Genomic DNA, 27,417 nt, shown 5'->3' with positions numbered 1-27,417 from the left:
CAATTTCAATTAGACTGTCACAAAATTGGATTCAAAAATTGATTGTCCAGGGTCAGAGCCAAAGCCCAACAACTGTTATTTTACACAGTTAGTTTCTTGGAGAATATCCACTATTTAAAGAAAATTTTCAAAATATTTATTCAAATATGCAAATCAAAATATAGGCATTTCTATTAAAAAAAAACAAGCATAAATATATGCAGGACCGGTAGAAGAAGCCACTTGAATTCTTGGAATTCAGCCAAAATTTAGCACTTCTGATGCCTAGTGATTCTTTAGTAGAAGAAGCTGTGAGATAGTTTGAAGTGTGCCTTGGGACACTCCTTTCTTCAGTCTGCTTGTGAAAGAACAATATGAAGTTTCTTCCACTTTTTCAGTAGTATTTCTTCTTTGGATTGTAGAAAGCAGGTCTGTGACCTCAAAGTATTCCTCCAGGGCCTCTCCAATTACACATCAGAAGAAATCTGTCCTAAAAGACAAGATGGGACATTCTAAGGAGGTCAATGACATTTCTCCCAAAGGTCCAAATGAACATTACAAAGCTTACACCAAGTTCTTGATAGCCCTTTTCCCATTGATCTCGGCTATCCGTTTCCTTTTAGAGACTTTGATTAGAACATGGCTGTAGGAAAAGGGATAGTCTATTCAGAAACTGATGGATCTCATTTTTAAGGAAGGAGTGAAGCTCTTCTGCATGTCTTCTGGATAGGGAAAACAGAATACGTGTTCATGTTTTTGTTAGCCTACTAGCTCACTAAGTTGGACTTTACATGTATTTCATACTCCCGGTGTGGATTTGTGGTTTGCTTGAAAATAGTTAAAATTTGTTTTAAAGAAACAGTAACAAACTGTGCACAAAACAACATACAGCTCCAGGTGCTTTTCTTGCTTAAAAGATATCACCTGCTTTGATTGTTCAGGTGCCCAGCTGGGAAAGTGGAAGTGACTGACACCCTTACAGGGCTCAGACACTGTACCTCATCCACTTGTGGACGCTGGACCTGTAGGAATGGGGGTACTTGTGTGGCTCAATCCCAAGACAAGCCTATCTGCCAGTGCCCCGAAGGTTACAAGGGAAGATGGTGTGAAATTAGCCAGGTGAAGGCTGCAAGACCAGTTGGACTCAGCTCTGGCTCTATTCTGGCAATCAGCATGTGCCTCCTTGTCTTCCTAGGTAGGAAATCATGTACCTTTTGTCCTTCTTTCTAATCTTGTACCGTGTTCCATTAAATTAAGTCTGCTTTACCCTTGGATGTTGTGATGAGTGTTTCATCTTTTCTGGACATCACCAGTTGGGAGTTCATTTCAGGATGCTAGCAGACAGCCAACAGCACATAGTCACAGTTTACTTGCTTTGAAGCCAGTTCAAGCAAGTTTAGGACTTTTCTTTTTCAGAATCACTTATTTTGAATCCTTCTTAAGTAAGAGCTTTGTGTGCAACTCTGTGTGCAGCCACATCCTTTTGAAACTCCCACATGCCCTGAGCCCTTACGTTTTTAATAGACAGGACCTACAGTTAGTACCCACTCCTCACGTATTAGGAAGGAAGAGATCTTTCTCTAGAAAGTTCATGATCTTAACAGGGAAACCTCATTAAGAGTGTGGGGCAGAGGGAGATGTTCACACTGTGTCCAGTTTCAGGTGCACTTTGGCTGATAAGTTAATAACACCACAAAAATGTGTTCATCTTGATAAACTGCATACCCATCTCAGAACAGTAAAGACTCCATGATTATATTACACTTGTAACCTTCATTAAAACAGTGGTTTACTTACTTTGGGTATCTTATTTACTCAGGATTGGTGAAAGGCCAGAGATTGGCCAAAATGCCCTCTATTTAAATGGATTCCTTTAGGTAAGTAAAATACCCTTTTAATGAAGTTTATGATGTAATATACATAGATTATTCTTTACATTCATGAATTTATTTATATATTAAGAATTACTCATTTCTTATTTGCATTACTCATGCAAATTTGGTAGTCAAATTAAGAGTTGTTGTAATATCTCAGGAATCATATAACTACTTTTATCATGCAACATACTTTTTCATATGTCATGTAACAAATATGTGTTTTTATTTCTTCCAGCACTCTTGGTTTCCTACACAGTGTGGAGTCAGTGGGGAAGTTCAGGGTTTCGGAAAGGAGGAATTTACCACATTCCTGAAGAGCGTGAAAGCTGGGAGGATGTTAGAGAAAATGTCTTAAATTATAATGAAGAAGGAGGTGGAGAACATGACCAGGTATGACACAGCTTCAATCCAGTCTTTGCAAATCCAACCTCTCCTCACTTTTCTTTTTAGCTAACTAAATGTCATTATCAAATTGGCTTGGTTTTTTTTGTTTGTTTGTTTTTTTTTAACCTGAAGTACTCTTAAGTGGAAGGCTTCTGTAACCCAATCTGTACGTTTCACGATGCTGGTCATGTGTGGCCGCCTTTGACGGAGCTGCTCTTGGACACAGCATTGTTGCTTTAGCTGAACACTATAATTACACAAGGGGATTTGGTATGTTCTGGACATAGCCCTCTGAACTAGGCCCTCTCTTTTCTTCAGCTTGTAGAAAATTCACAGAATCCAGTATTGTGTTGTCCTGCGTTTCAAAACATTTTTTTGAACCTGTTTCCTTTTAAGTTGTTTCTCTCTGATGTTTGCATTCTTTTTGTTTCCAGAATGCTTATGATATAGATAAACTGAAGAAACCTCTCCATAAAATTCCCCACTTCTCCTTGCGGGCAGCTGCTCCACACTCCAGGACACGAACTGGCCCAAAAAGAGACTCATTTCCAAAACATGCACATCAAAAACAATCAACATCATCTGCTACCAGCATCCTGGACTTAAAGGAATATGTTTCTCAAATCATCCGGGATGCAGACAGTGATCTAAAGAGTCTTCCAGCTGACACTATTCATTTTTACTGCTTAGAAGGGCAATGCTCTCTAGCAGGGAGCCTTAGTTCCTTAGATTCCATTAGTGGTGATGAAGATCTAAATTATGATTGCCTCCAAGAGTGGGGGTCAAAGTTCGACATGCTTAAAGAACTCTATAACGTCTCAAATGAAAATTTGTAACCAGAGTTAAAGGAACTTGACACATTGTCATGATGTATGGACACTACTTTTAAAAATGTCCTTTTTTATATATAAGTTACATCAAGTAACTTATGTGATACAAGTTTTTAGTTACAGTAGTATGATATACTCACTTTTCCTAGGAGTGATAATCTGAGTGATCTTTTTATACACACTGTACAGTTATTTAATGATAGAAGTGCAAAGACTTTTAAAGCATGAATTTTCTTGAAAACTTTGGAATGTAGGATTTCTATAGAATAGCATTATAATATCCTTTTTTATTTGTGTAGACCACATGACTCACTGGAATTATCATGAATGCAAGAACTTGAATTATTTTCTCCCTAGCATTAATATGAATTCCATTGTGTGGGTAACAATGGGCAGGGCATTCTTGTTTTTTAAATTGAATTCATTTTAGACTGTGAAATAATTATTAAAAATGTTAAATATAAAGTATTTTGAATTTCTGGTTTCTTGTCAGCTCCTGTTGTATTCTCCTAAACTGTACTCTCCCTTGACATCACGCATGCCACCTAACTCACTATTACAGGCTGCCCAACTGTGTGAGACTTCTTCTGTCTGACCCTTTTTCTAATTACCTGTCATGAGGGGAAGAGAATAGAAAGATCCTAACTGTGAATAGCATTTTGCTTCTGTGACAATTTTACACCCATTAAAAGAAGTTGTAAGACCTGGGAAAATTTTCTGTTTCATAAACTTTTATGTCCAAGTCTGCTTTTCACATGGAACCCTTCTTCAAAGTCTGAGCTGGAAAACAGAGAAGGCAGAAGGGGATCCAGGCAAAAATTGGAACTGAACTCTTTCAATCAGGACAGTCATTGTAAAAATTGGGATCCTCAAAACAGAAAGCATGGGAAACCTACCCCCTACTCCGTTGCCTCCTCCTACTCCCGCTCCCCCCAAAAGGACCGGTTTTAGCATGGAAAGGGACTCAGACAGAAGCTTCTGAAATCTGGCATTGACTTGAACACTCCCCTCTGTGACCATGGGTCCTCTCCCAGAGGATTATTTTGTAATTCATATTCTGAAACTGAACATTTTCCATATGGATGCATTAAACAATAACTCAGAAAAGCTGAAACAGTAGTTAGCTTTTTTCCCTCAGATAACTGCACACACAAAGTAGCACACATGAGAGAACATAACAAACTACATTTAAGTCAGGACATGTAATGGACTTCTGTCCTCGTGGAAAATGAGAAAAAGGAAAGTTCTTCTGTCTCTGGCTCACTCTGTAGAGGGCCTACAGGGAAGCCAGACAGGGACTCATCAGGAACTGTAGTGATTGGACAAGGACTAATGGGCATAAATTGAAAGAGGGGAAATTTAGGTTAGATATTAGGAAGAGATTCTTTACTGTGAGGGTGGTGAGACACTGGAACAGCTTGCCCAGGGAGGTTGTGGATGCCCCATCGCTGGGAATGTTCAAGGCTCTGGGATGGAGCCTTGAGCAGCCTGGAGGTGTCCTTGCCCATGGCAGTGAGGTTGGGACTAGATGATCTTTAAGGTCCCCTTAACATTCTGTGATTCTATGATTCGAATCTGCCCTTTTCCATGGATCGAGGTCTTGATTTCTTTGCCCTTTCATAAAGCATTAGGACGTGCATGGGCATGAGGATGGAGGGTGTGCCGTTTATCGGCCTGAGGGCTCGCAGGGGACTGGGCCATGGTGGACACGCAGGCGGAGGGACGGCGGGAGGTGACGGGGGATATGCATCCAACCAGTGACTTCGGAAAGAAAAACGCCGATTTCGTAGGGAAGTCAGACTGCTCTCCCAACAGGTCTCCCTAAGATACGGGCGGCGCCCAGGCGCGAAACCACGGCGGCTCAGGCGGGGCCCGCGCTGCCCCACAGGCGCCATGTTCCCGCCCCGCGGCGGGCGGGGCCGCAGCACCGCACCGCCTCCCACGGGGCGGTGCCGGCCGCCATCTTGTGCCGCTGTCGGTGTCGGAGGGTGCCGCGCTGTTGTTGCGGGACTCTTTGCGGGGCCGGCGGCCGCTATGAGCGCCGAGGCGGCGGACCGCGAAGCCGCTACCTCCAGCCGGCCATGCACGCCACCGCAGACCTCGTGGTTCGAGTTCGTGCTGGAGGAGGCGCTGCTGGAGCAGCACCTGCAGAAGCCCTCTCCCGGTGCGTGCCCTGCTGGCCGCCGCCTCCCCGCGGCCTCTGGCGCGGTCCGGCTCCGCTCCCTGGCTCCCCCTGGGGCAGGATCGCTCGGAGGAGCTGTGAGGTGGCGGTGGGTGCGGGGAGCTCTGCTGCGGTGCCGGGGGAGTCGGGGGCAGAGGGAGCCGGGCACTGCCCGCGGCTCTGCAGCAGCACTTAGCGCAAGCGATAACGCGGTTATTTTCTCGCTTTACACTATCTTTACTATTTAATAACTTCATTTCTCTGTCTTTCCTGTCTGGTAGATCGCTTTTCCTTTCGCGGATGTGAATTTTGTTCCGGAAGTGTTTTCAGGTTGTTTATTTGTGCGGTGCGAAGTGCTGTTTGTAAACATCATTACAGTTTGCAGCTGGTTTTCTCCCATTAAAGTCTTGCTAATGCCTGGAGCTGGAGTCCACCTAAGGGTTCAGTGCTGAACTTGCACTCTGGACCTGAAATAAATAGAAATCTAGTCTGATGTGGTATAGGAAAGTGACTATATTTACAAGCAGCTGATCTTTTGCCGTTTATAAGTGATAATCATCTCTTTCAGTACCTGAATTCTATGATGAGGTAGAGGAAACAGGAGAACCTGGGCCATTATTGCCTCTACAAAAAGTAAATTTAAGCATAGTCAAGCTTAGATCTTATACTCTATATTGCGATTAAGTAAATTATTAATACTTCTTCTGTGTTTCACAGAGTTCAATGCAAGTGTAATAGTACAGTTTGACTTTTTTTTTCAAAAGAGCTCAAAGGTATTGGAGAGTCTGTCTTATTGTAAGGGAGAGATTAGGGTGGGGTTTCTTTTTGTTTTTTAATCAGTCTGAAAGTATTTTCTAAATGTATTCAGAAGTACCAGCATTTGCTTGTAAATGTATTTTAAATACAGAGGAGAATTACAAGTAAATATATATTTTTTTACAATAGCTGACTTGTGATTTCATTATGCGACATTTATTTTCAGTAGTTGCAAGTACTGAAACATAATTAATACAAAATAGTGAAAAGAAATAAAAATGTGAGAGTGTGGTTATCACGGTCAAGTAAACTTGAAGGTTAAGGAAATATATGTTAATAGTCTGATTTGAGTCATCATAAGCAGGACACCCTTGGGGATTAGAGGCTACTAGGTGACAATGTCAGCAGTATAAATGACAAGAATATAGGAACCCCGTTCATAGCTGCAAAAAAAAAATAATTTCTGGGTTTACAAAGAATTTGAGGAGTGGCTGTGGTTTTTTGCAGATCCGCCACCTGTGCAACTGATTGTTCAGTTCTTGGAACAAGCTTCAAAACCATCAGTGAATGAACAAAACCAAGTCCAGCCACCACCTGATAACAAAAGAAACCGCATTTTAAAACTTCTCGCTCTCAAAGTTGCTGCTCATCTGAAGTGGGATTTGGATGTATTAGAGAAAAGGTATAGTCTGTGCATTTTCATGCTGAAATTAGTGAATTGAAGTGGCTTGAAATCTTTATTTTAACAAACAGAAATCTGTCTTGTCTTTTCTGACAGTATCTTCCTTACATTAAGAAGAATCTTGGGTGCAACAATTGAAATAATTTGATTTCACCTGTAGATTAGGAAAGGGGTTTGATAAAGGCAGTGTCTCTGAGCAAATCAATATTGTTTATAATTTAGAGAGAAAAAATAATGTGTCTTAGACATTAAGATGTATATATGTAAACTGCATAAATATGAATTGGAGGTTATGTTTTCTTCGCTGACAAAGCTTCCTCATTCTGACATGCTTGAATTTAGAGGTCTTGCTCCAGTTTTGTTGAAGAACTCCATATATTTGCAAACTAGATCACTGAACTAACTGTGGTTTAAATAGACAAACTCCACCTTTGGATTTTTTTAACCCAAATAATGTCATCTGCAGAATGGTCTGATGAGCTAGAACAGTTAGGAACTACTTCATTCTGGCAGTGCTAAGCACATCAGGGAGCTGTGCTTCACAGAATCACAGAATGGGTCAGGTTGGAAGGGACCACAGTGGGTCATCTGGTCCAACCTCCCTGCTCATGCAGGGTCATCTTAGGGCGCATGGCACAGGATTGTGTCCACATGGTTCTTGAATATTTCCAGTGAGGGAGACTCCGCAGCCTCTCTGAACAGTCTTTTACAGTGCACGGTCACCCACACAGTAAAGAAGTTCCTTCTCATATTTAGGTGGAACTCCCTGTGCGTCAATTTCTGCCCATTGCTACTTGTCCTATTGCTTGGCACTACCCAGAAGAGCCTGGCTCCATCTTCTTGACACCCTCTCTTCAGATACTTACAGACATTGATGAGTCTTTTCTTAGGGCTGAACAGGCCTAACTCTCTCAGCCTCTCCTCGTAAGAGAGATGCTCCGGTCCCTTCATCATCTTTGTTGCTCTCTGCTGGACCTGCTCCAAGAACTCCGTGTCTCTCATGTACTGAGAAGCTCAGAACTGGACACTGCTCCAGATGTGGTCTTGTTACTGATGTATTTGAAGAAGTCCTTGACATCCTTGGCCATATTTAATTCCAGATGGGCCTTGACCTTCCTTGTCTCATTTCTGCTTACTCTGACAACCTCTCTGTATTAATTCCAGATTGTCTGACACTGCCTCCATCTCTTGTGTATTTCCTGCTTACGCTTGAGTAATGGCAGGGTTCTTTATTTATCTATACAGGTCTCTTGTCCCCTTTGCCTGCAATGTAATGTAAAATCTTATGGGGGCAATGCTTTCCCCAGTTCTAACTTGCATAGGTTGTAGGATCATTTAGACTGAAAAAGAGTTTTAAGACTATCAAGTCCAGCCGTTAACCTGACAATGCCAAGTCCACCACTAAATCATATCCCTAAGTGACACATCTACATGTCATTTAAATACCTTCAGGGTATGATGGTGACTCAACCGCTTCCCTGGGTAGCCTATTCCAATGGCTGACAACCCTTTTGGTAAAGAAATTTTTCCTAATATCCGATCTAAACCTCCCATGGCACAACTTGACGCCATTTCCTCTTGTCTCTTGCTACTTGGGGGAAGAGACTGACCACCCCCTTGCTACAGCCTCCTTTCAAGTAGTTGTAAAGAGTGATAAGGTTCCCCCGAGCCTTCTCTTCTCCAGGCTAAACTCCCCCAGCTCCTTCAGCTGCTCCTCATAGAACTTGTGCTCCAGACCCTTCCCCAGCTCCGTTGCCCTTCTCTGGACTTACTCCAGCACCTCAATGTCCTTCGTGTAGGGAGGAGCCCAGAACTGGACACAGCACTCAAGGTGTGGCCTCACCAGTGCTGAGTACAGGGGGATAGTCATTGCCCTGGTCCTGTTGGCCACACTATTCCTGATCCAGGCCAGGATGCCACTGGCCTTCTTGACCACCTGAGCCACGCTACTGTCTTATGTTAAGCTGCTGTTGACAGGCAGCCCCAGGTGTTTTTCTCCCACTCTCCTTCCGGGCTGGAGCGCTACATGAGGTTGTTGTGACCCAAATGCAGTACCCAGCATCTTGCCTCTTACAGTTGGCCTCGGCCCATCAATCCAACCTGTTCAGATCCCTCTGCAGAGCCTTCTGACCCTCCAGTAGCTCCACCCAACTTGGTGTCGGCTGCAAACTAACTGAGGGTGCACTGATCCCCTTGTCCAGGTCATTGATAAAGATACTAAGCAAAATGTTTGGCTTGCAGACACCTTGGAAGAAGAAAGGATTTCATTAGATAAAAGATACGCTGACTATTAGGTGTTAAAGTTTCTTTAAAAAAAAATCATGTTGTATTGCCTTAGTTCTGTTGAGGTGTTTTGAGTCATGTTCTTTATTATGTTATATAGATTTATTTTTTTTTATTTCAGAGGCATTTTGGAAAAAAAAGTTACTAGTAGGGCTTTTTTTCTTCCTATATACTTTTACTTGTATTTCTCATTTGTATTATATTATTTTTTTCAGTAATGTGCTATAATAAACAGTATAAAGGCTTAGAATGAGATATCTTTGATTTTTACCTATGAAGTTCTCCTATTACACACATGCACATAATATTTTTGTGTTTTCTTAGGCTATGTCATGTTTGTCTGCCTTAGTGAAGTGTTGTGAGGCAGGATTATTACTGTCCAAAGTACCTTTTCAAGATACTGCTCAGCTGCAGAAACCTTTTGTTGTGGTTAGTTGTGAAAATATTGTATAAACAAAAATATCAGGTATACAGTAGGGGTGTTTTATGTATACTTTAGCTTTAAAAGCAGTTGTATGTGTACATGTACAAGAGGGCTTATTTTGTCTGCTTTCCTTCCTGCAGGAGGAATTTATTTTGAAGTATATTCGTGGTGTATTTTCTGTCAATTAGTGCCTTTACTTCCTAAAACACAGGTATAATATTGCTTCAAAAATCAACCCTACTGTGTGACACTATTGGGCTGATTTTGGTTTTTGTTAGGATTGTTTTGTCCATCTCTGGTGGGTTTTTTGAGAACCAGTCTGAAGTAATTTCAACTACTAATTTACTATCTCTATATAGTAATTAGAGTTCTTGTTCTGTTAGCTTACGAAGCCTAAGATTGTTTTTAATTAAGAAGCAGGCTTTTGGTTTTTAACTGATTGTACCCAAAGCTTCAGTCATGGTAGTTAAAAGGAATAAAATAATGCCTTGAGCCAAGCTTTTTTCCTAAAACTTATGCTGTTGTAAACAATTGAATGGTGTTCTACTTTTGACAATGAAAACAAGATTCCTGGACCTCACATAGTAAAAACAGCATTGGTTAGTTTAAAAGGGTAGCTTGATGACAGACCTGGAGTCTGATATAACACAAGACCTAAAATTTGTTAAACAGAAGTCCCGGTTTTAGCTGTTAAAAGTGTATTTTGACTGGTTGTTTTCAATACTGGTTGCAAAGAATGCAGATTTTTCACATGAGCAAAGGTACTTTGGCAGGAGCTGATAACTTATAATTTCAGATAATGTCTAAATTAGTAATAGTGTTTCAGTTTTGTTAAATTGTACCTCAAAAGCTTGGAATGGTGCAGTCCAGCCTGCATGTCTTCTCATTTTATCAAAGAGGGTTTTGTCCATCTCTGTATATTTTATATAGTCTCTATTCCAGTTTCTAGTCTTAACTTTACCATTTGCCTTACATGAGTGAAAGTCCATTTGTGACGGAACTGTGGTTGTTTATCTTCTGGAAGTATGGCTGCTTTGAAAGAATTTATTAGTTGGATTCTGCTGTTAGAGGTGGCAGGATTATTCTGGGGAGGTGCCAGCATGGACTAATGCAGTGGTGTGTAGTAGTAGTTCAGCTGTGAGGCAACCATCCACCTGGGTGTTATCTGTGCTGTTCATACTGGTAACTGCGTTACATACCTGATCTCAAATGCCATCTGATGCAGAGCGTTTCGTTATGCTGAATAAACATACTACACTTACATCCACGGGGTGTTAAGTAATAATATAGTACTGAATAGTATTTAACATCCCAAAAGTAGATTTACTATATGAAGTATGTGATTCTCTCTCTCTTTTTTATTGTTGTAATAGCTTGTCAGTTCCCGTATTGAACATGCTACTGAATGAGCTTCTGTGTATCAGCAAAGTTCCCCCAGGAACTAAACATGTGGATGTTGACCTGTCCAGCTTACCCCCAACCACTGCAATGGCAATACTACTCTACAACAGATGGTAAACTACTTTTTGACAATGATCTAAAATTATGATAGAACAAAGCAATGTTTTCTTTTATCAGTGTACTTGTATGTAGGAGAAAGAGTCTCAAATTACTAATAATATTGTGGTTTGTAGGTGGGTTATAGTGAGGAGCTGATTTGAAAACTATTCTGCAGCTGTTTTTTTTCCCCTAAAAGATAGTCAAGGTGGTAGTATGAACAGTCACCTAATAAGTATAAAAATCTTACTGTCTTTTAGCTTTTTATGGACATAAGAGCATTTCTTCACTACTAGATGTACTTTTGAATAGAGGATGTACTCTAATGGTATAATGTATCTGAAATTATAAACTGTTATTATTAAGAGGCCTGTAATCTGCTTTTTACAATTCTGCAGCTAATGTTGTTCTTCCCTTAATTTTTTCTCCTACATAGGGCCATAAGGACCATTGTTCAAAGTAGTTTTCCTGTAAAACAAGTGAAACCTGGTCCACCTCAGTTAAATGTGTAAGTTACAGGTATAATTTATTTGCATTTCATGGGTATTTCATAATCAGGAATTTAATTTCTAAGTGGATTAAATCATGTTAGTAACATACAGTTGCTTAAAATAGCTGGCAGTAGCATGGAAAACTTGCATTTATTTCAAGTATATTCTTATTTTCCTATCAGATATGCTTCATACATGTATGTACTTGTCTGTTGTTCAACTCTTTTAATGTTATAATCTCTGACTTTGTAGCAGCATGGGAGAAAGGGAGATGACAATTTGCCTTGGCAGAATGCTTATTATCTAGTTTAAACAGGGTATATTTCTTGCATCCCTTTTTGACTTATGGGTTCTTGCTTAATATAGTTGTTTCATTATACCGATTCAACACATTCTGTGTGATAACCTGAGAAATAATGAGAGTTTTTTTATCGCTTCATTAGGCAGTAATTTGTAATTTCAAATCAATTCTGCATTCTAGAAGTTGTGTGGCTTTAGTAACAACTTGTCCTTGGAATTTACTTTTATGTCATAAATTTCTCCAAAAGTTGGAATTATCTCAGTGGTACTTTTCATGTGTTTTATGTTAATTTTATGAGAGAGTCTGTTGAATATGTTGATTAAAAATACCACTACTACTTACTTTACTATAAATCTTTTATTGTCATATATGTATCAGAGTCTTATCCTGAATCAGAAAATTCTATATGGGGAAATAATTTTAAAATACTTTTAATTTTTACATAAACATGTGAACATACTTCTTTCCCTGACACATATTTGAGAAGATTTGAATAGTGAAGCTTCAAGATACTTGAGGCTGTGGAAGCTGATATCTTCACGATTGTTTTGCTAATATTTTGCTGATATTAGCAATCTAATTTAAAAAAAAAGGCAACAGAAACTTTGTAACTTCCATTTTATTGAACGATGTTCTCATGCAAAACGACTGTCATTATAGAATTCTGTATTTCAGATATAGATAGATAAAAACAGTCAGTGGTCCTGCATAATGATGTTTAAAATATAATTAAGCAAAACTTAGTATGAACAAATGTTGTGAGCTAGAACATGAAGTAAAGTAACATGCAGGTCTGCTTTATGATTGAGATCTTCACTTCTATTTTGCAGGATGAACCAGATGCAGCAAGAAAAGGAGCTAACTGAAAATATTTTGAAAGTGGTGAGACTCTTTTCCCATCTTATTTTTGCTCGAATTTACATGTATAAGAATTTCTTTATTGTACAAGAAATATAGAAGCAGATATTACATGACAACAGGACAGTTGTATAAGGACTACCTGTTTTATTATCCTTTTAGTGCATTGTTACATTTCTAGTGTTAATTTAAACCCAGAATTAAACCCAAAACCAAGAAGTTAATTCTTATAATGTGTTTGAATTATTACAGTTGAAAGAGCAGGCTGCTGATTCCATCCTGGTCCTAGAAGGAGCACTGAAATTAAACAAAGATCTTTATGTCCATACTATAAGAACTCTGGATTTATTGGCCATGGAACCTGGTATGGTGAATGGAGAAACAGAGAGTTCCACAGCTGGACTGAAAATCAGTGCAGAGGAGATACAGTGCCAGGTAGCTTATATTGTGTACTAAAGCTTTCAATTTATGTCAGTTTCTTTAGACAGAGTGTTAAGTAATAGTTTTGATGTAAATTGCAATATTTTTCTATTAATGTTCCTTTGGGGTTTTTGTTTTGGTTTGGTTGGGTTTTTTGTAATGCAATGAGATATTACTGGCTTCATTTTTACATTATTAGAACTTTTTTCAACACTGTGAACATTGTTGCTTCCCCCCCAGCCTCTTAATTTCATCCCCCCCTCTCTCCCCTGAAGCAAACCATTTTATGACAGGACAGCTTATTGCATTGCATTCAGTGATTATGTAGAAATCATTCTGTAATTTTGTAATGCTTGTGCAGAATTGCTCAGACTGAGACTGCAGTTAAAGAGAAACCATTTGAAGTATATGGGGAAAGGAGTGAAGTGTATGTTGGTACCTTAGATAAAACTAGGAATAGTTTGAAGTACATGAATGTTTTGAGCTGAAAGACGTGACTTAAAATATTGTGTAAATACCCAACACAATGCATTTTATATCAATGCTGTTTGCAGGTTTGCTATGATTTGGGTGCCATCTATTTCCAGCAAGGATCGACAAATGTAGCTGTTCATGAAAAGGCTAAAGAAAAGTTTTTCAAAACAAAGGAGTTGATTGCAAAGGTAACGAGTGTTCTATTAGCATGTATATTCAACTCTTCTATAAAAAACTTATCTAAGTTACTGCTTCCTTCTTCAGCAATTTAATAACTGTTAATGGTACACATAGTTTTGAAAAAACTTCATGAGGTTTTTTTTGACAGCAGTTTTTATTGGTTTGGGATTTTTTTCACATTGTGCCTGGTTTGAAATTATATTAATTGGTTGCAGTATATTGCTGCTTTGTTCTTTTACACAAAGTGTATTGATGCAAGAAATGCAAAAATAGCATCTCCAGTGCTAATATTAACTTGACTAAACTGTACATTTTCTGTCCATTGTGGTGATGTGTTTTTGATGAAGGTAACCGTACAGCACTTCTTATTCTTTTTTTTGATCTGTCTTTTACTCGGAAATCAGATTGTCTGTGTTCTAATAATCTTTTAAAAATATATTTTCATTTATAAGTAAGGTATGTTTCCTGGTTTTGCTTCATATTTATATCTCCAAAATTGTGGAACTCCAATTTTTATTTAAATAAAGTGTGTACATGCACATTCTTTTGTTGTTTTGCTGTTAATTGGGGAAATTGTGAGTCTCTGTTTGTGTTTCTGAATTACCCATGTTTCATAATACTTTGACCACTAGGATCTGACAAACTCTTTCTTTTCAGAATGGCTCATCATCACTTCATTTTACCATAGATGAAGAACGGTTAGCTGGGTATTGTCAAGCTTGTGAAGTTCTTACCTCATCTTCTGATGATGCATCCCAGCAGGCAAATCCATATAGTCAAATCCACAGCTGTATGAAATCTGGCAGCTATCAGGTAGGATGCTTTGAAGGTTTTTTTTGTCATTCCATGTGGATGATTCCACCTGAACTTAAAGGGATTTTGATAAATTTTAAGTGTTACATTTAACCATTAACATACTGTTTTAAACCCCACATGTTTAGGAATATAACATATTGTGGTACATATTAGATTAAAATATCTTGGACTCTATACAATGGAAATAATTTCTGCTGGCTGAGGTATGGAATTTTTAGGTAGACTCTAATTCTTTGGGTTTCAGGGAATATTGCTGCTGAGATGTGGAAATTTGTTTTGATTTTTGTTTACTTTGTTTGATTTTTCTGATGATAGAGAACTTTTTTTGTCATTTGATCCTTTCTGGTTGTTTAATGAATTTCAGTATTAAATATGGGTGCAAGCTGTTTCTGTTAGTTTGATTGGGTTTTACCAGATAGAAAATTACTTTATCTGTTTCTTTTACATTATGCATTGACTATTTCAACTGTGCTTGTGTTACAGGACATAGTGAAGATATTCCTTGAAGATAACCTAACCCTCAGTTTACCTGAACAGTTCAGGCAGTCGGTGTTGAGAGAACTCTTCCAAAAAGCTCAACAAGGGTGAGACATTAAATAATGATCTGTTCAATCGTGATGAAAAGCAATTTTCATTAGTTATGTTTTTCATGGAAGGTATGCAAAATGTTTTAACAACAAATTATTTACGTCCAAGAAACTTCAGCCTTCATTTCTGTTAGCCAATAGTCTAAACTACATCTTCCAACTAAGGAGTAACTGTGTGATGTATCTCACTGTGGCCGTGTATGGAAAAAAATTATTGAGCATTAGCACTTAATTTTACCCCTTTACTGATTTTTTTTCTTTTAATATTTTTTTTTTACCTGCTGTGATATCTACTCTTTGTTTGTCAGAGATGCTCTGTGATGTTCAGTTTTGTGTTCATGCAGGAATGATGCTCTGGATGAAGTCTGTTTCAAAGTCTGCGTGTGCAACACAGTCTGTGATGTATTGCAGGGTCGAACAATTGATATTCAGTTTTGTCAGCTGTTCCTGAAACCCAGCAAAGAAAAAATAGACTTCCTCCTGGAGGTAAAAAATTCATCTGAAATTAGAAGAGAAAACAGTATTTAGTGAGTTACCTCTTTCCTCATACAACTGTATTATTGTTGCAAGTAATCCTCAAATTTCTGAAGCAGAGAAAGATAACTTCTCAAACATTATTCAGCTTGTTTGCAGTTAGTACAATTATACTCAATATCAGTCCTGTATCTATGTCCATAGCTCTGTTTCCATGCGTTGGGGAAGAACTGGTGGTGAGTTGTTGCTTGTCTCTTAAAGCATGTGGTAAAAAATGGCTGACAGTACTCTACTCGAAAGCAAGTGAAAGCTCTTCCATCAACTGCTCGTATTAGGACCGAAACATATTTCTAAAAAAAGAAATTCTTGCAAGCTGTCAATTAAATTCAGCTGTCTAGTTATCTTTCAACTGCTACTTTAAAAGAAAGTCCTAGTGAATCTTAGTGTTTTGCACTTATAGAACTGTTTCATTTTTAAACTCATGCACTTAATGATCTTGGGAGGCTGACTGATAATGTGGCACTTGCCATCAGTACACCTATTTACCAGAGGAATAGGAAAAAGGAATGCAAATTGTGTCTGAGGGAAGGTCACAGCTGTCTGAAACATCCTGCCTTGTCTACAGTTTGACAGAAATTCTGATCCAGGTGTGATGGCTACAGTGTTTATCAGGTTTCCTCAGAGATACTCTTATTTCTAACCTCGGAGAGGTGGAGAGGAATTTTTTGCAGGGGCGTGGAGGGACAGGACTGAGGGGTAATAGGTTCAAACTGAAAGGGGCGGGTTTTCATTCAATACTGGGAAGAAATTCTTTACTCTGATGGTAGTGAGGCCCTGGCACAGGTTGCCCAGAGTAGCTGTGGATGCCCCATCCCTGGAAGTGTTCCAGGCCAGGTTGGGTTGGCATTTGAGCAACCTGTTCTAGTGGAAGGTGTCCCTGACCATGGTATGGAGGTTGGAACTGAATGATCTTTAAGGTCTCTTCCAATCCAAACCATTCCATGATTCTGTGGTAACTTTGTTGCCTCCCTTGAAAGAGAGGTTTACTGGCTGATACTAATTGTGAGACAGAAAGCTGGTCAGTAACAGTGCTAACAGTGTCTGTAACTATGCATTTAAAGCCTACAAAGGGAACTGCTTAGTTCTTTTCTGCTTTGTTTCCCAGGTTTGTTCTGGGTCAATAAATTTGGAAAATGCTTCTGAAGCGTTGAAGAGAAAAATGGCAGCATTTCTCAAGTATGTAGCCATGTTAAGATAACATGAATTTACACTTTGTAAGCAATGTAATTAAGCACAATAGATATTTTGAGAACTTATAACTGGAAAAATAAGCACCACATTCTTGCTCATGTAGTAACTTTTTTATTTGCTTAGAAACTTGTGTTTGGGCATGGAAGATCTTCAGTTTGTCTTCATGATTTCATCTCATGAGCTGTTCATAAAACTGCTGAAAGATGACGAACGGAAGCTGCTCATTGATCAAATGAGGAAGAGGTCTCCTCGAATCAACCTGTGTACAAAACCTGTGACTTCTTTTTATGATATCCCAGGTAATTTTCACCGTTTCCATGCTTGAGGTTACTAAGTGCAGGTCTGTTCTCAAAAAAGTTTAGAGAGAATGTTTTTAGAGGGACTTCCCACTGTTTGTTGGTGCATGTCCTGCTTGTGCAAGAAGTTGGCTGTTACTTGCTTGTATCTCAAGAGAATATAATAAGTAAGCTCCAATGAATGGGCCCCAGGTGACCAAGCGAGAGAGGTGTGCTGTTGGTTTGAGCCAAATGTGGCTGTGGCAGCTGTTCCCAGAAAGGGAACCCTGCGTCTGGACTTTTACACTAATGATCGTGTGACTATGTGGTAAGCTGGACCAGGAGTACCATCTGAATGAGGTTTTAAACCTACCAAAGTAAAACACAGATCTTTTCAACCATTTCGTTTCCCAGCTATAGCTGGCTGGCTGTGCAGCTGCCCAAGTCAAAGCTAACACAGGACATGTGAGATGGTGACTTGAGCTGGGAAGAACTTACCTTTTCAGCTCTAATGCAGTCTTGCAATGACTTGAGCCAGTTGAGAAAATGCATATTTTCACTAAGGCAGTATAGGAAACCTTTTTTAATGCAGATCTTAAAGCTATTGCTTTACTGTAGCAAGAGTACGCAGAGATGTTGGAGTGAGAAAAGGGGACATTGCAAGCAGCTTTTTAGGTCAGGGATCTGGGAATCCTGGAAACAAGGTGTTTGTGGAATGGCACAAAAGGATGGACTGGGCCTATGCAAGCATTGATGTGTCTGCTGTTCTTACTGTGTTATGATTAAAGTGTTATATATTAAAGAAATAAAAGTATCTACATTGAGAAGAAATGCACTGGAGACCTGGCTGCTTTTCTTCCAGCTTCAGCAAGCGTCAATATTGGCCAGCTTGAACATCAGCTCATATTGTCAGTAGATCCTTGGAGGATTCGCCAGATCTTAATCGAGCTGCATGGTATGACTTCAGAACGCCAATTCTGGACAATTTCAAATAAGGTAACTTGTTTCATGTGGTCATTAACCAGTCCTTGAATTACAGTCTCTAGGTATCATAATGCAGTGAACAGTAAACATTGTCTCATAGGTCCTCAGTGTGGTTTATCTTTTCTGTCTCTGCATAGTGGTGGTTTAATAAGAATGATGATACATATCTAAACTCACATTCTGTAAAAGTATCACAACAAAACCTGTAACCTTTGTTTTAAGGAAATACTGGCTGTAGGTCAGACTTTCCTTGTGAGAAAAGATGTTTTTGTAGCTTTTGCTTTCAGTGTTCTCACTGGTTAGCAATATTGTTTTAGCTGAAATTTCTGTCGTTAAAGGTGGGATCAGGAGAGAGGAAGATTTATTTTTTGTTGTTGCTTTTTAAGTTAAGGTCTCTTGTCTTTTATTTTGGTTCCCCCCCATAATTGTTGCATATTCAGAGTGTGAACAAAGGTTATCCAGCTGTTTTTATTGTATTTCTACATGAGCAATACGTTACTTGTGATTAGATATAAAGACAAAATAGTTGGCATTTAGATGGCAGTCATTTTCAATATTTGGGGCTTGTTTATAATGTTTTAACCGTGATGTGAATTCTAAAACTTGTTTCTGTGCAAATGTCCTATGCGTTTCTCTCCCAGTGGGAAGTACCAAATGTTTACGGCAATGTTATTTTAGGAATCAAAGACAGTCTGACTAGGGATTTGGTCTACATCCTGATGGCGAAGGGACTGCACTGCTGTGCAATTAAGGTGAGCAAACCATCTGAGGTTACTGGCTAGTTTGGACAATTGAATCTTGACAAAATGAAAATATGGAAAGCCCTTTTTGAGGAAAAAAACCTGATAAATGAAGAGGTGAGGAAGGTGGTATAACAAACTCTGTGTGTTGTATTTCTGTCTCTCAAAGTTCCATCAGCAGAGGAAAGATAATGGCTTTCCAGTGAATTGAGCCTGAAGATCATTTCATTCATATAAGGTTTTGATTATGATGTGGTGATTTGCGTTACTGATATGAAGTGCTGTTCTTTTGGCTAAGTGTTTTACATAAGGAATTTATTGGAATGCTGTTGTATTTTCCTTGTAATTGACAAGTTTGCTAAACTGCAGCTAAACCAAAATTCTACCAAACATGCCAGTAGTTACTTCTGGTATGGTTTTGCTTAGACTTCTTGTTTTGTTTGAAAAATCTGGAACTGTTAAGCTTAATAGTAGGTCCAAAGGATTCGTAAATAGTCATTGTGAGATACTTGAGCAATGCTGATGCTAATGGATGCCAAGGCTGGTTCAGCCAGGATAGAGCTGAACAGCACTTTAGCTCTTAGTATATTCCCTTATGAATCCATTAGGTATCAGTAATGCATATAATTTTTATTGCAGGATTTCATCCATGCAAAACAGCTTTTTGCTGCTTGCTTGGAGCTTGTGACAGAATTTTCTCCAAAGCTCCGTCAAGTCATGCTGAACGAAATGCTGCTTTTGGACATTTACACTCATGAAGCTGGAGCTGGTGCTTCTGGAGAACGTCCTCCTTCTGATCTTATAAGCAGAGTCCGAGGATATTTGGAAATGAGAGTACCTGGTAAGTACATCGCTGTCTTTCCTGGGATGCAGAGAAGAACAAACCTTGAGAGAAGAGGAAAAAACCCACAACAAAATGAAACAACCATGTATTGCAGACTTACCATTTAGATGTATACATGGAAAACCATCAGTGACTCTGACACTGGTTTTAATAGGTCTTTAAAAGTTTGATTCGTTTTTAGAAGCTGGAAATGAGAGCAGCCTCATGATGCCTGCATATTGCTGAACATTGCCAGTTTCTGTTTAGTACCACTTAAAGGACTTGAACAGGATAAACATATCTGCACTTTTACCTGAGAAGTTTTGCTAGTTGTTTAAGCTTTCCTCAGGGTTTCACCCCGAGGGAGTAATGTAATACTGTTGTGGTTAGAGGAAACTCTTGTTGCTTCTAATTTCCAGAGGTGAGGTCTCTTTTAGGGCTAAGCATCGTGTTTTCCTGGATAACAGTGGAACAGAAATGGCTACTTAGAGGGAATAGAGTTTGCTTGTTTTCATACAGCACTGTTTTCTCAAAAAAAAAAAAGTTAAGCAAAGGATCCATTTTCTTCTAGATATTCCTCTTCGACAAGTTATAGCTGAAGAATGTGTTGCCTTCCTGTTAAACTGGTGTGAGAATGAGTATTTGACCATGCAGGTTCCGTTACCTCTGGTTCAGACTAATCCTTATGTGAAGGTAATGAGTGCTCCATCTCAAAGCTTGTTCAGACTGTAATTGACTTTTTTCCTGTTGAAGACTTTTGTACTTTTCAAAGCATATACCCTTCTGCTCAAGAATGTGGGGCTTTGTGGCTGTGATGAATTAAGTCTGAGGTAGAAGAAAGCAAGGCTAAGCAGCAGGTGTGTTTAGTGGTTGACAGTGTTTTTGTATAACATTGTGCCAGTTGCAGTTCAGATTAACTATTATAAGGAAGCGAAGTGAGTTCTAGAGAGTCATTCTCTGTAAAACTGTATTTTATGGGGTTTAGGTTTTATGCAGTATATTTAAGTTGGTTTTCTGGAGCCTGTAGTAATTAAACACTAACTAGGGAAGCCAATGAAGGGAAAAATGGTCTGGTTAATTCCTATCTTCCAGCTTCTTCATCAGTGTTCTCTGCTGCAAAGTTTAGTGACATTGCTTTGTAGTTTGTAACTTAAAATCAGTTGCTTAGCTGTTTTAAACACCATTAATTCCTTTGCTGCAATCAATATGCAGAGAAACTACAGTCACTGTATTTTTTTCCTTGCATTGCATAGCTGGGCCAGTTGCTGGCTGCTACATGCAAAGAACTTCCAGGTCCCAAAGAAAGTAGACGCACAGCTAAAGACCTCTGGGAAGTAGTTGTACAAATCTGCAGTGTATCCAACCAGCACAAACGGGGGAATGATGGCAGAGTGAGTTTGATAAAACACAGGGAGTCTACACTGGGCATTATGTACAGGTATGTTTTTCTAAAATTATTTTTAAAGATGGTTTGAATTCTTGTGTTTGACTGCATGTTCCCTTCAAAAATTGTCTGGACTCCACTATCAGAATGGTGGGAGCAGCTGAAGATCCCTGTGTAAACATCCTGTCCACTGTGGGAGTTGGGTGTTAGTGGTGATGTCTTGGTTTTCCTTTTCAGAGGCAGAAAAGGAGTGTGTGGGATTCAGGTCACCATGCAGACACTGATGTATATATACTTATGCTCCCATTATAACCAGTGTAGATCTTCCAATAAAGTCAATGGCATCTGTAGGGCAGTTTAGCTGATGGGCTGGAGGTGTCTGCTTTGCATCAAATAGAATTGTTCTGTAAAGCTAAATGTATTCAATTTTGAAATGAAGTTATGGTTCAGCTAAGCTCCTGGGAAGAGGAAGGAAGAAAGTATTCCTGATCGGAGTAATTTCACTGCCAACCTTAGCCTGAACTGACTGAGTGATTCAGGACTCTTTTGATTTGTCCTCTCAGTGTTCGCAGCCTCTTCTGAAGTCCAAGCCTGATTATAAGTTGTCTAATGCAGTAAATTTTGGAATGTATGATTATATTGAACAGCTTTCCATGTTAAACACTTGGGAAAGGTGTCCCCACCAAACCTGTGACTGTTTCTTTGCTGTCCTTGAGCCAGTCAGGTTACTGTGTGCCTCAAGGCCAGCTGCTTTCGCTTATGCTGCTGTGGGGTGGGTGTAGGAGGGTACGTGCGTGCTGTAGGTTTCATTTGTATACTCTGGCAGGGAAAGGGAAGCAGTACAGGTGTACTCCAGGTTACTGAACCTCTTGTGACCCCTCTGATTCAAACAGTAAAGGGCAGTGACTACTCTTTATTAGCTGTTTTTGTTATGGAAAAGAAGCAGTGAAACCTTTTCTAAGCAGACTGTGCTTGTCTGGATTGTCATATGGTTACGATATCTGATGTGCATGACAAGGAAATCAATGTACGTTATAAATGATCACTGTGTACTCTGTTGCAAGTCTGTGGGTCATTATTGCATTCCTAGCTTAGGGAATTACAGTACAGTTCATTTACTTTCCATTTTAGAGTCAATGGTTGACTTACTACAAAGCAATTTTCTTTCATGCCTTTTATAGCTCAATGGGATATCATACCCCTTTTTAAATGTTTTAAATGTAGAAATAAAAGTCACTAACTGTATTAAAAGTGAATGAGTTGTTGAGTGTTTTCACTTATATACCCTATGTTTGTAAACTTAGAGGTGAAGGAGTATTTTGGCAGATGAAGAATTTGCTTTACTGACTCTATTTCTAGTAGTTTAAGTTTGCATATGTTCTTTGTTGTGAATGATTACTTACGTGGGTACTTGTGTCCCTAATTTAGGAGTGAATTGTTGTCCTTCATCAAAAAGCTTCGGGTAAGTCACAGTGGTGTTGAGAACATGTTCTCAACCAGAACTTCCTTTTGGTATAATATTTTTCTGGACTTTTCCTGTTAAACTCCAGAAAATCTAACAGATATATAGGTGTTTTGTATAGCTGAAAAACCTCTGAATTTGTTATACCTGGCATACAGCAGTGTGGAATAGCTTTTTAAAAAAATTATCCTGAATTCTGACGGTGGAGACCTGTTAACTTTGGGAGTATATTTTACTGCAGCTGTCATGAAGGAAAGCGTTCCTTTTGGAGGGAGCAGGAAGCTGCTACATGCATTATACTAAGCAGCAGAAATAAGAAGAAGGGAAATTGGAAATTGTTTATAGCTTGTGGGTTTGTAAATGCACAGAAAGTTGTAGTATACCCAGCTTGAGTTTAGGGTTTAGGCAGTAGCCACAGAAACAACATAAGATGTGTAAAACCGAAGTAGAGTTTATACGAAGGAGTTATTTGGGAAAATCTGAAGTAATTAAAAACTTCCTACAGAAACTTTCTTACAGTATCCTTGTGTTGTAGGTCTCCTAACAAAATATTTCCCTATTTCAGTAGGGAATTGTAATGATGTCAGAACCTTTTACATAGTTTTAAAGCTTAGGGAAGAAAGTGGAGTTTGGTTAGTTCATGGGAATACTCTTTTTTTTTTTTCCCCTACAGGAACCACTGGTTTTAACCACAATATTGTCCTTGTTTGTCAAACTCCATAATGTTCGGGTTAGTATATATCACAAAAATCTTTCTTGGTTTTCTTGAAATGTTTTTTGTTGTAATTTCTCTTACCATCTATCTTTTCTTAGGAAGACATTGTGAATGATATTGCAGCAGAGCACATTTCCATCTGGCCTTCATCCATTCCCAAGTAAGATGATGATTAAAAATACAGTTTTCAAAACATGCATTTAGGTAATGGGTTTGGTTCCAGTTACTGTGTGTTGTGTGATTTCTGCCATATAAGGGCATCACTGCCCCCATTCTGTCTATGGGAAGGTTGGTCTGCTTGCATGGATGGTTTTGTTCCTAATCTGATGTTCCTAATGGAGATATGGGGAAGAAGAAAGAGAAGAAGAAACTGAGGGGATTTTTGCTGTTTGCTTTATTAAGCTACATGTAACTGTATGAACTATATAATAGTTTAATATGAAATGACTCATATTTTTTGAGGTGTGTTTCAATAATAGCCAAAGTATAAAGTGACAAGTGGTATATATTGATTTGTTCTGGCTAGATTGAACTGTGTTTCTCCAATGAAGTTTAGAGGCTCTGTGAGGGTGGAACCTCATAAACTGCATTGGAAAAAATTACTCTTGTGAGAGTGTGTGATGCATAGTGGGATTAATTTATCTGTAGCTGGTGTGACTGCACAGTCTTGTTACTGATGTAGATTTCAGTGTATACTGTAAGGTCAAGCAGAAGAAAGTTGTTTTCATCATTACCAGAATTTAGCAGGAAGGTGAAAAACCTCCATATTTTTAAAAATGGAGGTTGCACGTAAACTTTGGGAAAGGCTGCCCAGTGTGCCAAACCATTCCCAGCCCTCCTTGCTGAGCTGTTTTCATAGTTCTCCAGAGATTGCTGTCTCTGGCCATTCATGCAGGTGCTGGGATAAATTTATAGTGGTTTCAGATGTTGTCTTCAAACTTCTTGAAACTGAACATATCTGCACAGAATCTTTTCATGGTGTCACCCACTTATGAAGTTCTGACTTTTTGTCCAAGTCTTGTTCTGTCAGATTTACTGTATTGGAACAAATCAACAGTAGTCTTAGTCAACACTAAATCTTTTCTGGAGTTATTTTTGCTTGACACTTAAGCAAGGTGCTTTGGACTTAAACTAGATGGGAAATCAGACTAGTGGTTAAAAAGCCCAAAGCAATCATTTAGGAATTACTTTTCTTTCTTTTTTCCTTTAGTCTTCAATCAGTGGACTTCGAAGCTGTAGCTGTTACAGTAAAAGAGCTGGTCAGCTATGCGTTGACTATCAATGCAAACAACCACTTCTGGTTAATTATTCAGGCAGATATTTATTTTGGTAAGTGAAACCAACGTCTGTTTTTAGCATATGTGTAGGGGTACCTTGCTCCTCTGGGTTTTGCTTGACATAATCCTCCTTGTATTTTCTCTTATGAAAAATAAGTTTAAGTGACACATGAGGTTACAATCTTCAGAGGCGATGGTGTAGGTGTATTTGGGAGGTTGTCTAAGCCCGCAGAGAGACTAAGCTTCCAATGGGTCATGCAGACTTGCTTTTAGGGTAAGGGGAACTTTACCAGTTCACTTTAAATTTACTTTTGTAGTGCAGTTGGTTCTTGAGTGGTATAATTGTGCAAACCCCTGACAATTGAGTGTTTTATAAGTGAATGGAAAGTTGTGAATAGTGGTTGCTTTTAAATTTGGAGATCAGCTTCACTGGAGCAGAAGATGAGCAGAGTGAAGAGGATCTGTATTTTATATAGAGAAGTCTCTAGGCTTTGTAAATGAGGAAGTATGAAGTCCTGATCTGGTACTGGTTGTGATGAGAAGTGCTTTCCTGTCATTCTGTCCTCACCTGCCATTTCCCCAGTATTTATTCTTGCCCCTCAGCTGGGAGCAGCCAGCAGAACTAGGACAATACAAAGAGTTTCAGGTTCTGGGCACCATGACAGCATATTCAGACCACACCAGGGCAGCAGTTGCCTGGGGAAAACTTGCCCAGCCTGTGTGATACTATGCTCTGTTAAATTATTCCCCAGTCTAGAGTCAGTTCCTGGGGCTTGCTTTATAGTGTGAGTAAATGGAGCAGAGGGGTAGGTGCAGAAGAATGAACTTCCTGAAGACAACCAGACAGGTAGGGTACTGCCTATTGTATGTGCTAGAGAAGGACACGGCCATAGCCAAACTCAAAGGTAGAGCGACATTTCTTCCACTTAAATTATCTGCTGAAACCACTTTAGTGAAATTTAGCTTTCAAGCCAGATTGTTCTTTTCTGGCCATAAAATGGTATTTTCTGTGCCTCTGGCATCTACTTGCCAGTGCTTTGGGCTATCACAGAGTCAAGGTGCAAGTTTCCGAATCTTTTTTTGGACTGGAAGGATGTCTGTGGTGTACAGCAAGATGTAGTGCAGAAATGCGAGTCTGTTGCTCCCAAAGGAGACCCATTTGTCTAGAAGATGCTTTATAATCCTTGGGGTGAGGGGAAGGATCTAATCCAGTGTTTAGTGGATTCTCCCATCTTACATATGGGAGAATGATTCAGGGTTATAAACTGGCAGTTTACTGCTTGTACAAAGTGCAGCAGCATCCCGGAAGGAGACATTATGTAGGGATCCTCAAATCAACAGTGGTTGGAGCACTCCTGGCATATGCCAGGTCTGTATTTCAGCAGCAATGTGGACAAGCTGCTCTTGCCACAGAGCCCCTGGAGGTCTTATCCTCAGTTCGGGAAGAGCTGGGAGAAGAACTGGTGCTGAACCATGAGAGGCCTGTGGTGGCATCAGCTGTTCCTCTCACTTCACAACTAAACTTCTTTACTACCACTGTGTGTGCTAAGTTCACTGAAGGCAAACTTCTTTTCCACTCTTAGTGCTGATGGATTCAAGATCAATTACCTGAAAAAATTAAAAGTAATTCTCAAAAGGCAGAACTTTGTGATACTAGTTTTCCTGATTATGTAGTTTCCCATCCATCCATCACTGTTTTACCACCTCCTGTGTGTCCATGCTTTTAAACAGTGCTACACAAGTCACTTCCCCAGTAGAATTCAGCTATGAAATATATGTATCTGATTAATTCTATAAACAATTGATCTGACTACTAAGTAACTGCTATATTTACTTTTAAGACCTTATTTTGCTTTTTTCCATTGCAGCAACGAATCAGTATTCAGCAGCCCTTCACTATTACCTACAGGCAGGAGCTGTGTGCTCAGACTTCTTTAATAAGATGGTGCCACCAGATGTGTACACAGACCAGGTGAGTTAAAGTGGGATTTAGATTTACAAAAATCCCTGTTTGGATTCAATCAGCATCCTGATTCTACATAGAGACAAAACTGTTCAGCATACACACATTCCTGTAGCCTCTGGGGTTTTATATCTGTGCTTCCAGTGCTGGTATCGCATGGACGGAGCCTGCTTGTTTCCACCCGTGGTGCAGGCAAACTTTGTGTCCTGTTCTAAATGCTTCTGAAATACTGTCTGCTCCGGTTAACATGGATGAGGGTAAGAAGCATGGATCACATTAATAGTGAGATCCAGACAACACTGGCTCCTTTTCCCACGCACTGGTATTTTTTCCCAGACTCTGACTGAGCAGAGCTGCCATCAGGGCTGTGCAGGATTGTCTAGAAAGGGTTGAGATTGTAGTTTACCCTTGTCAGGGCGTGCTGGAGGCACAGCACTGCAGGTACCTGTGCACTTTGCAAGTGGGTGTAACAAGTGGTTTGTCACTTGCAAATGGGCTGTGAGTGAGAGTCCCATCATCTCTCTGTGTTTTGGGGGAATCCTCAATCCCAGACACAGCGTGTTCCAGTGACATCGTGCAGTCACCTTAACCTTTTTCAAGGCATTTGCTTGTTCGTTAGGAAACCATTGCGTTCCTTGTAGTCTGTGTTTTGGTAGGCAGTAGGAAGGAACTGTCTAGACCCAGGGAAGGTGTCCTATCCGATTACTATTCCTTTCATGTTCCCATTTATAGGGTCAGTGAGAGCTCCAGATGCCATCTGGAAATCCTGAACATTCACAACCTGGTCTAAGCTGTGCATCGTGCCAGGCTGCCAAGCTGCAGGAGTCCCAGCTGGGACACCTGTGCTGTCACACAGCACCAGGGGCCTGCCTTGGTGTCAGAGCTTTGTCAGTGCTGGTCCCACCCGCCAGGCCTTTCCTGTGGGTGGCAGGACGTAAAGGTGAAGCTTTTTGCCAGAGCAGGGCCTGGCTGCCTCACACAAACACAGGGTGCTGCTCCTCAGCACATGCTGACCCTTGGGACATCTCTGAAGTGATGAACGCTCAGTTGATCAGTGGATATGTAAAAC

The 27,417-nt window shown here is 39.7% G+C and overlaps 2 protein-coding genes across 3 annotated transcripts in view; both read left to right on the top strand.

Moving 5' to 3' along the window:
• LOC113971888 (neural-cadherin-like) overlaps window positions 1–3,545 on the top strand; it is a 55,535-nt gene extending 51,990 nt beyond the window's left edge. The window contains exons 31-33 of the mRNA XM_027692346.1: window positions 921–1,174; window positions 2,092–2,246; window positions 2,675–3,545. Of these exons, the coding sequence (XP_027548147.1) occupies window positions 921–1,174; window positions 2,092–2,246; window positions 2,675–3,076 (811 nt within the window). The 3' untranslated portion in view covers window positions 3,077–3,545. The remainder of the gene's footprint in view (window positions 1–920; window positions 1,175–2,091; window positions 2,247–2,674) is intronic.
• Window positions 3,546–5,017: 1,472 nt separating this feature from the next.
• INTS8 (integrator complex subunit 8) overlaps window positions 5,018–27,417 on the top strand; it is a 24,105-nt gene continuing 1,705 nt past the window's right edge. The window contains exons 1-23 of one of the 2 annotated variants that reach the window (XR_003535691.1): window positions 5,018–5,234; window positions 6,495–6,669; window positions 10,750–10,890; window positions 11,310–11,381; window positions 12,496–12,547; window positions 12,776–12,958; window positions 13,498–13,605; window positions 14,255–14,410; window positions 14,897–14,997; window positions 15,345–15,486; window positions 16,640–16,710; window positions 16,849–17,024; window positions 17,863–17,996; window positions 18,626–18,736; window positions 19,364–19,565; window positions 20,119–20,240; window positions 20,801–20,985; window positions 22,360–22,393; window positions 23,067–23,123; window positions 23,207–23,268; window positions 24,319–24,437; window positions 26,254–26,357; window positions 26,493–26,605. Coding sequence is in view for 1 of the 2 variants with exons in the window: in XM_027692362.1 (XP_027548163.1) it covers window positions 5,105–5,234; window positions 6,495–6,669; window positions 10,750–10,890; window positions 11,310–11,381; window positions 12,496–12,547; window positions 12,776–12,958; window positions 13,498–13,605; window positions 14,255–14,410; window positions 14,897–14,997; window positions 15,345–15,486; window positions 16,640–16,710; window positions 16,849–17,024; window positions 17,863–17,996; window positions 18,626–18,736; window positions 19,364–19,565; window positions 20,119–20,240; window positions 20,801–20,985; window positions 22,360–22,393; window positions 23,067–23,123; window positions 23,207–23,268; window positions 24,319–24,437; window positions 26,254–26,357 (2,637 nt within the window). In the remaining variant the exon portion in view is untranslated. The remainder of the gene's footprint in view (window positions 5,235–6,494; window positions 6,670–10,749; window positions 10,891–11,309; window positions 11,382–12,495; window positions 12,548–12,775; window positions 12,959–13,497; window positions 13,606–14,254; window positions 14,411–14,896; window positions 14,998–15,344; window positions 15,487–16,639; window positions 16,711–16,848; window positions 17,025–17,862; window positions 17,997–18,625; window positions 18,737–19,363; window positions 19,566–20,118; window positions 20,241–20,800; window positions 20,986–22,359; window positions 22,394–23,066; window positions 23,124–23,206; window positions 23,269–24,318; window positions 24,438–26,253; window positions 26,358–26,492; window positions 26,606–27,417) is intronic. The other variant, XM_027692362.1, reaches the window with a different exon arrangement.

This window comes from Neopelma chrysocephalum, unplaced genomic scaffold, assembly GCF_003984885.1.
Source record: "Neopelma chrysocephalum unplaced genomic scaffold, ASM398488v2 Primary Assembly neopelma1_86, whole genome shotgun sequence".
In the NCBI taxonomy this organism is placed as follows: Eukaryota; Metazoa; Chordata; class Aves; order Passeriformes; family Pipridae; genus Neopelma; species Neopelma chrysocephalum.
This window is presented reverse-complemented; position numbering and strand designations above follow the sequence as displayed.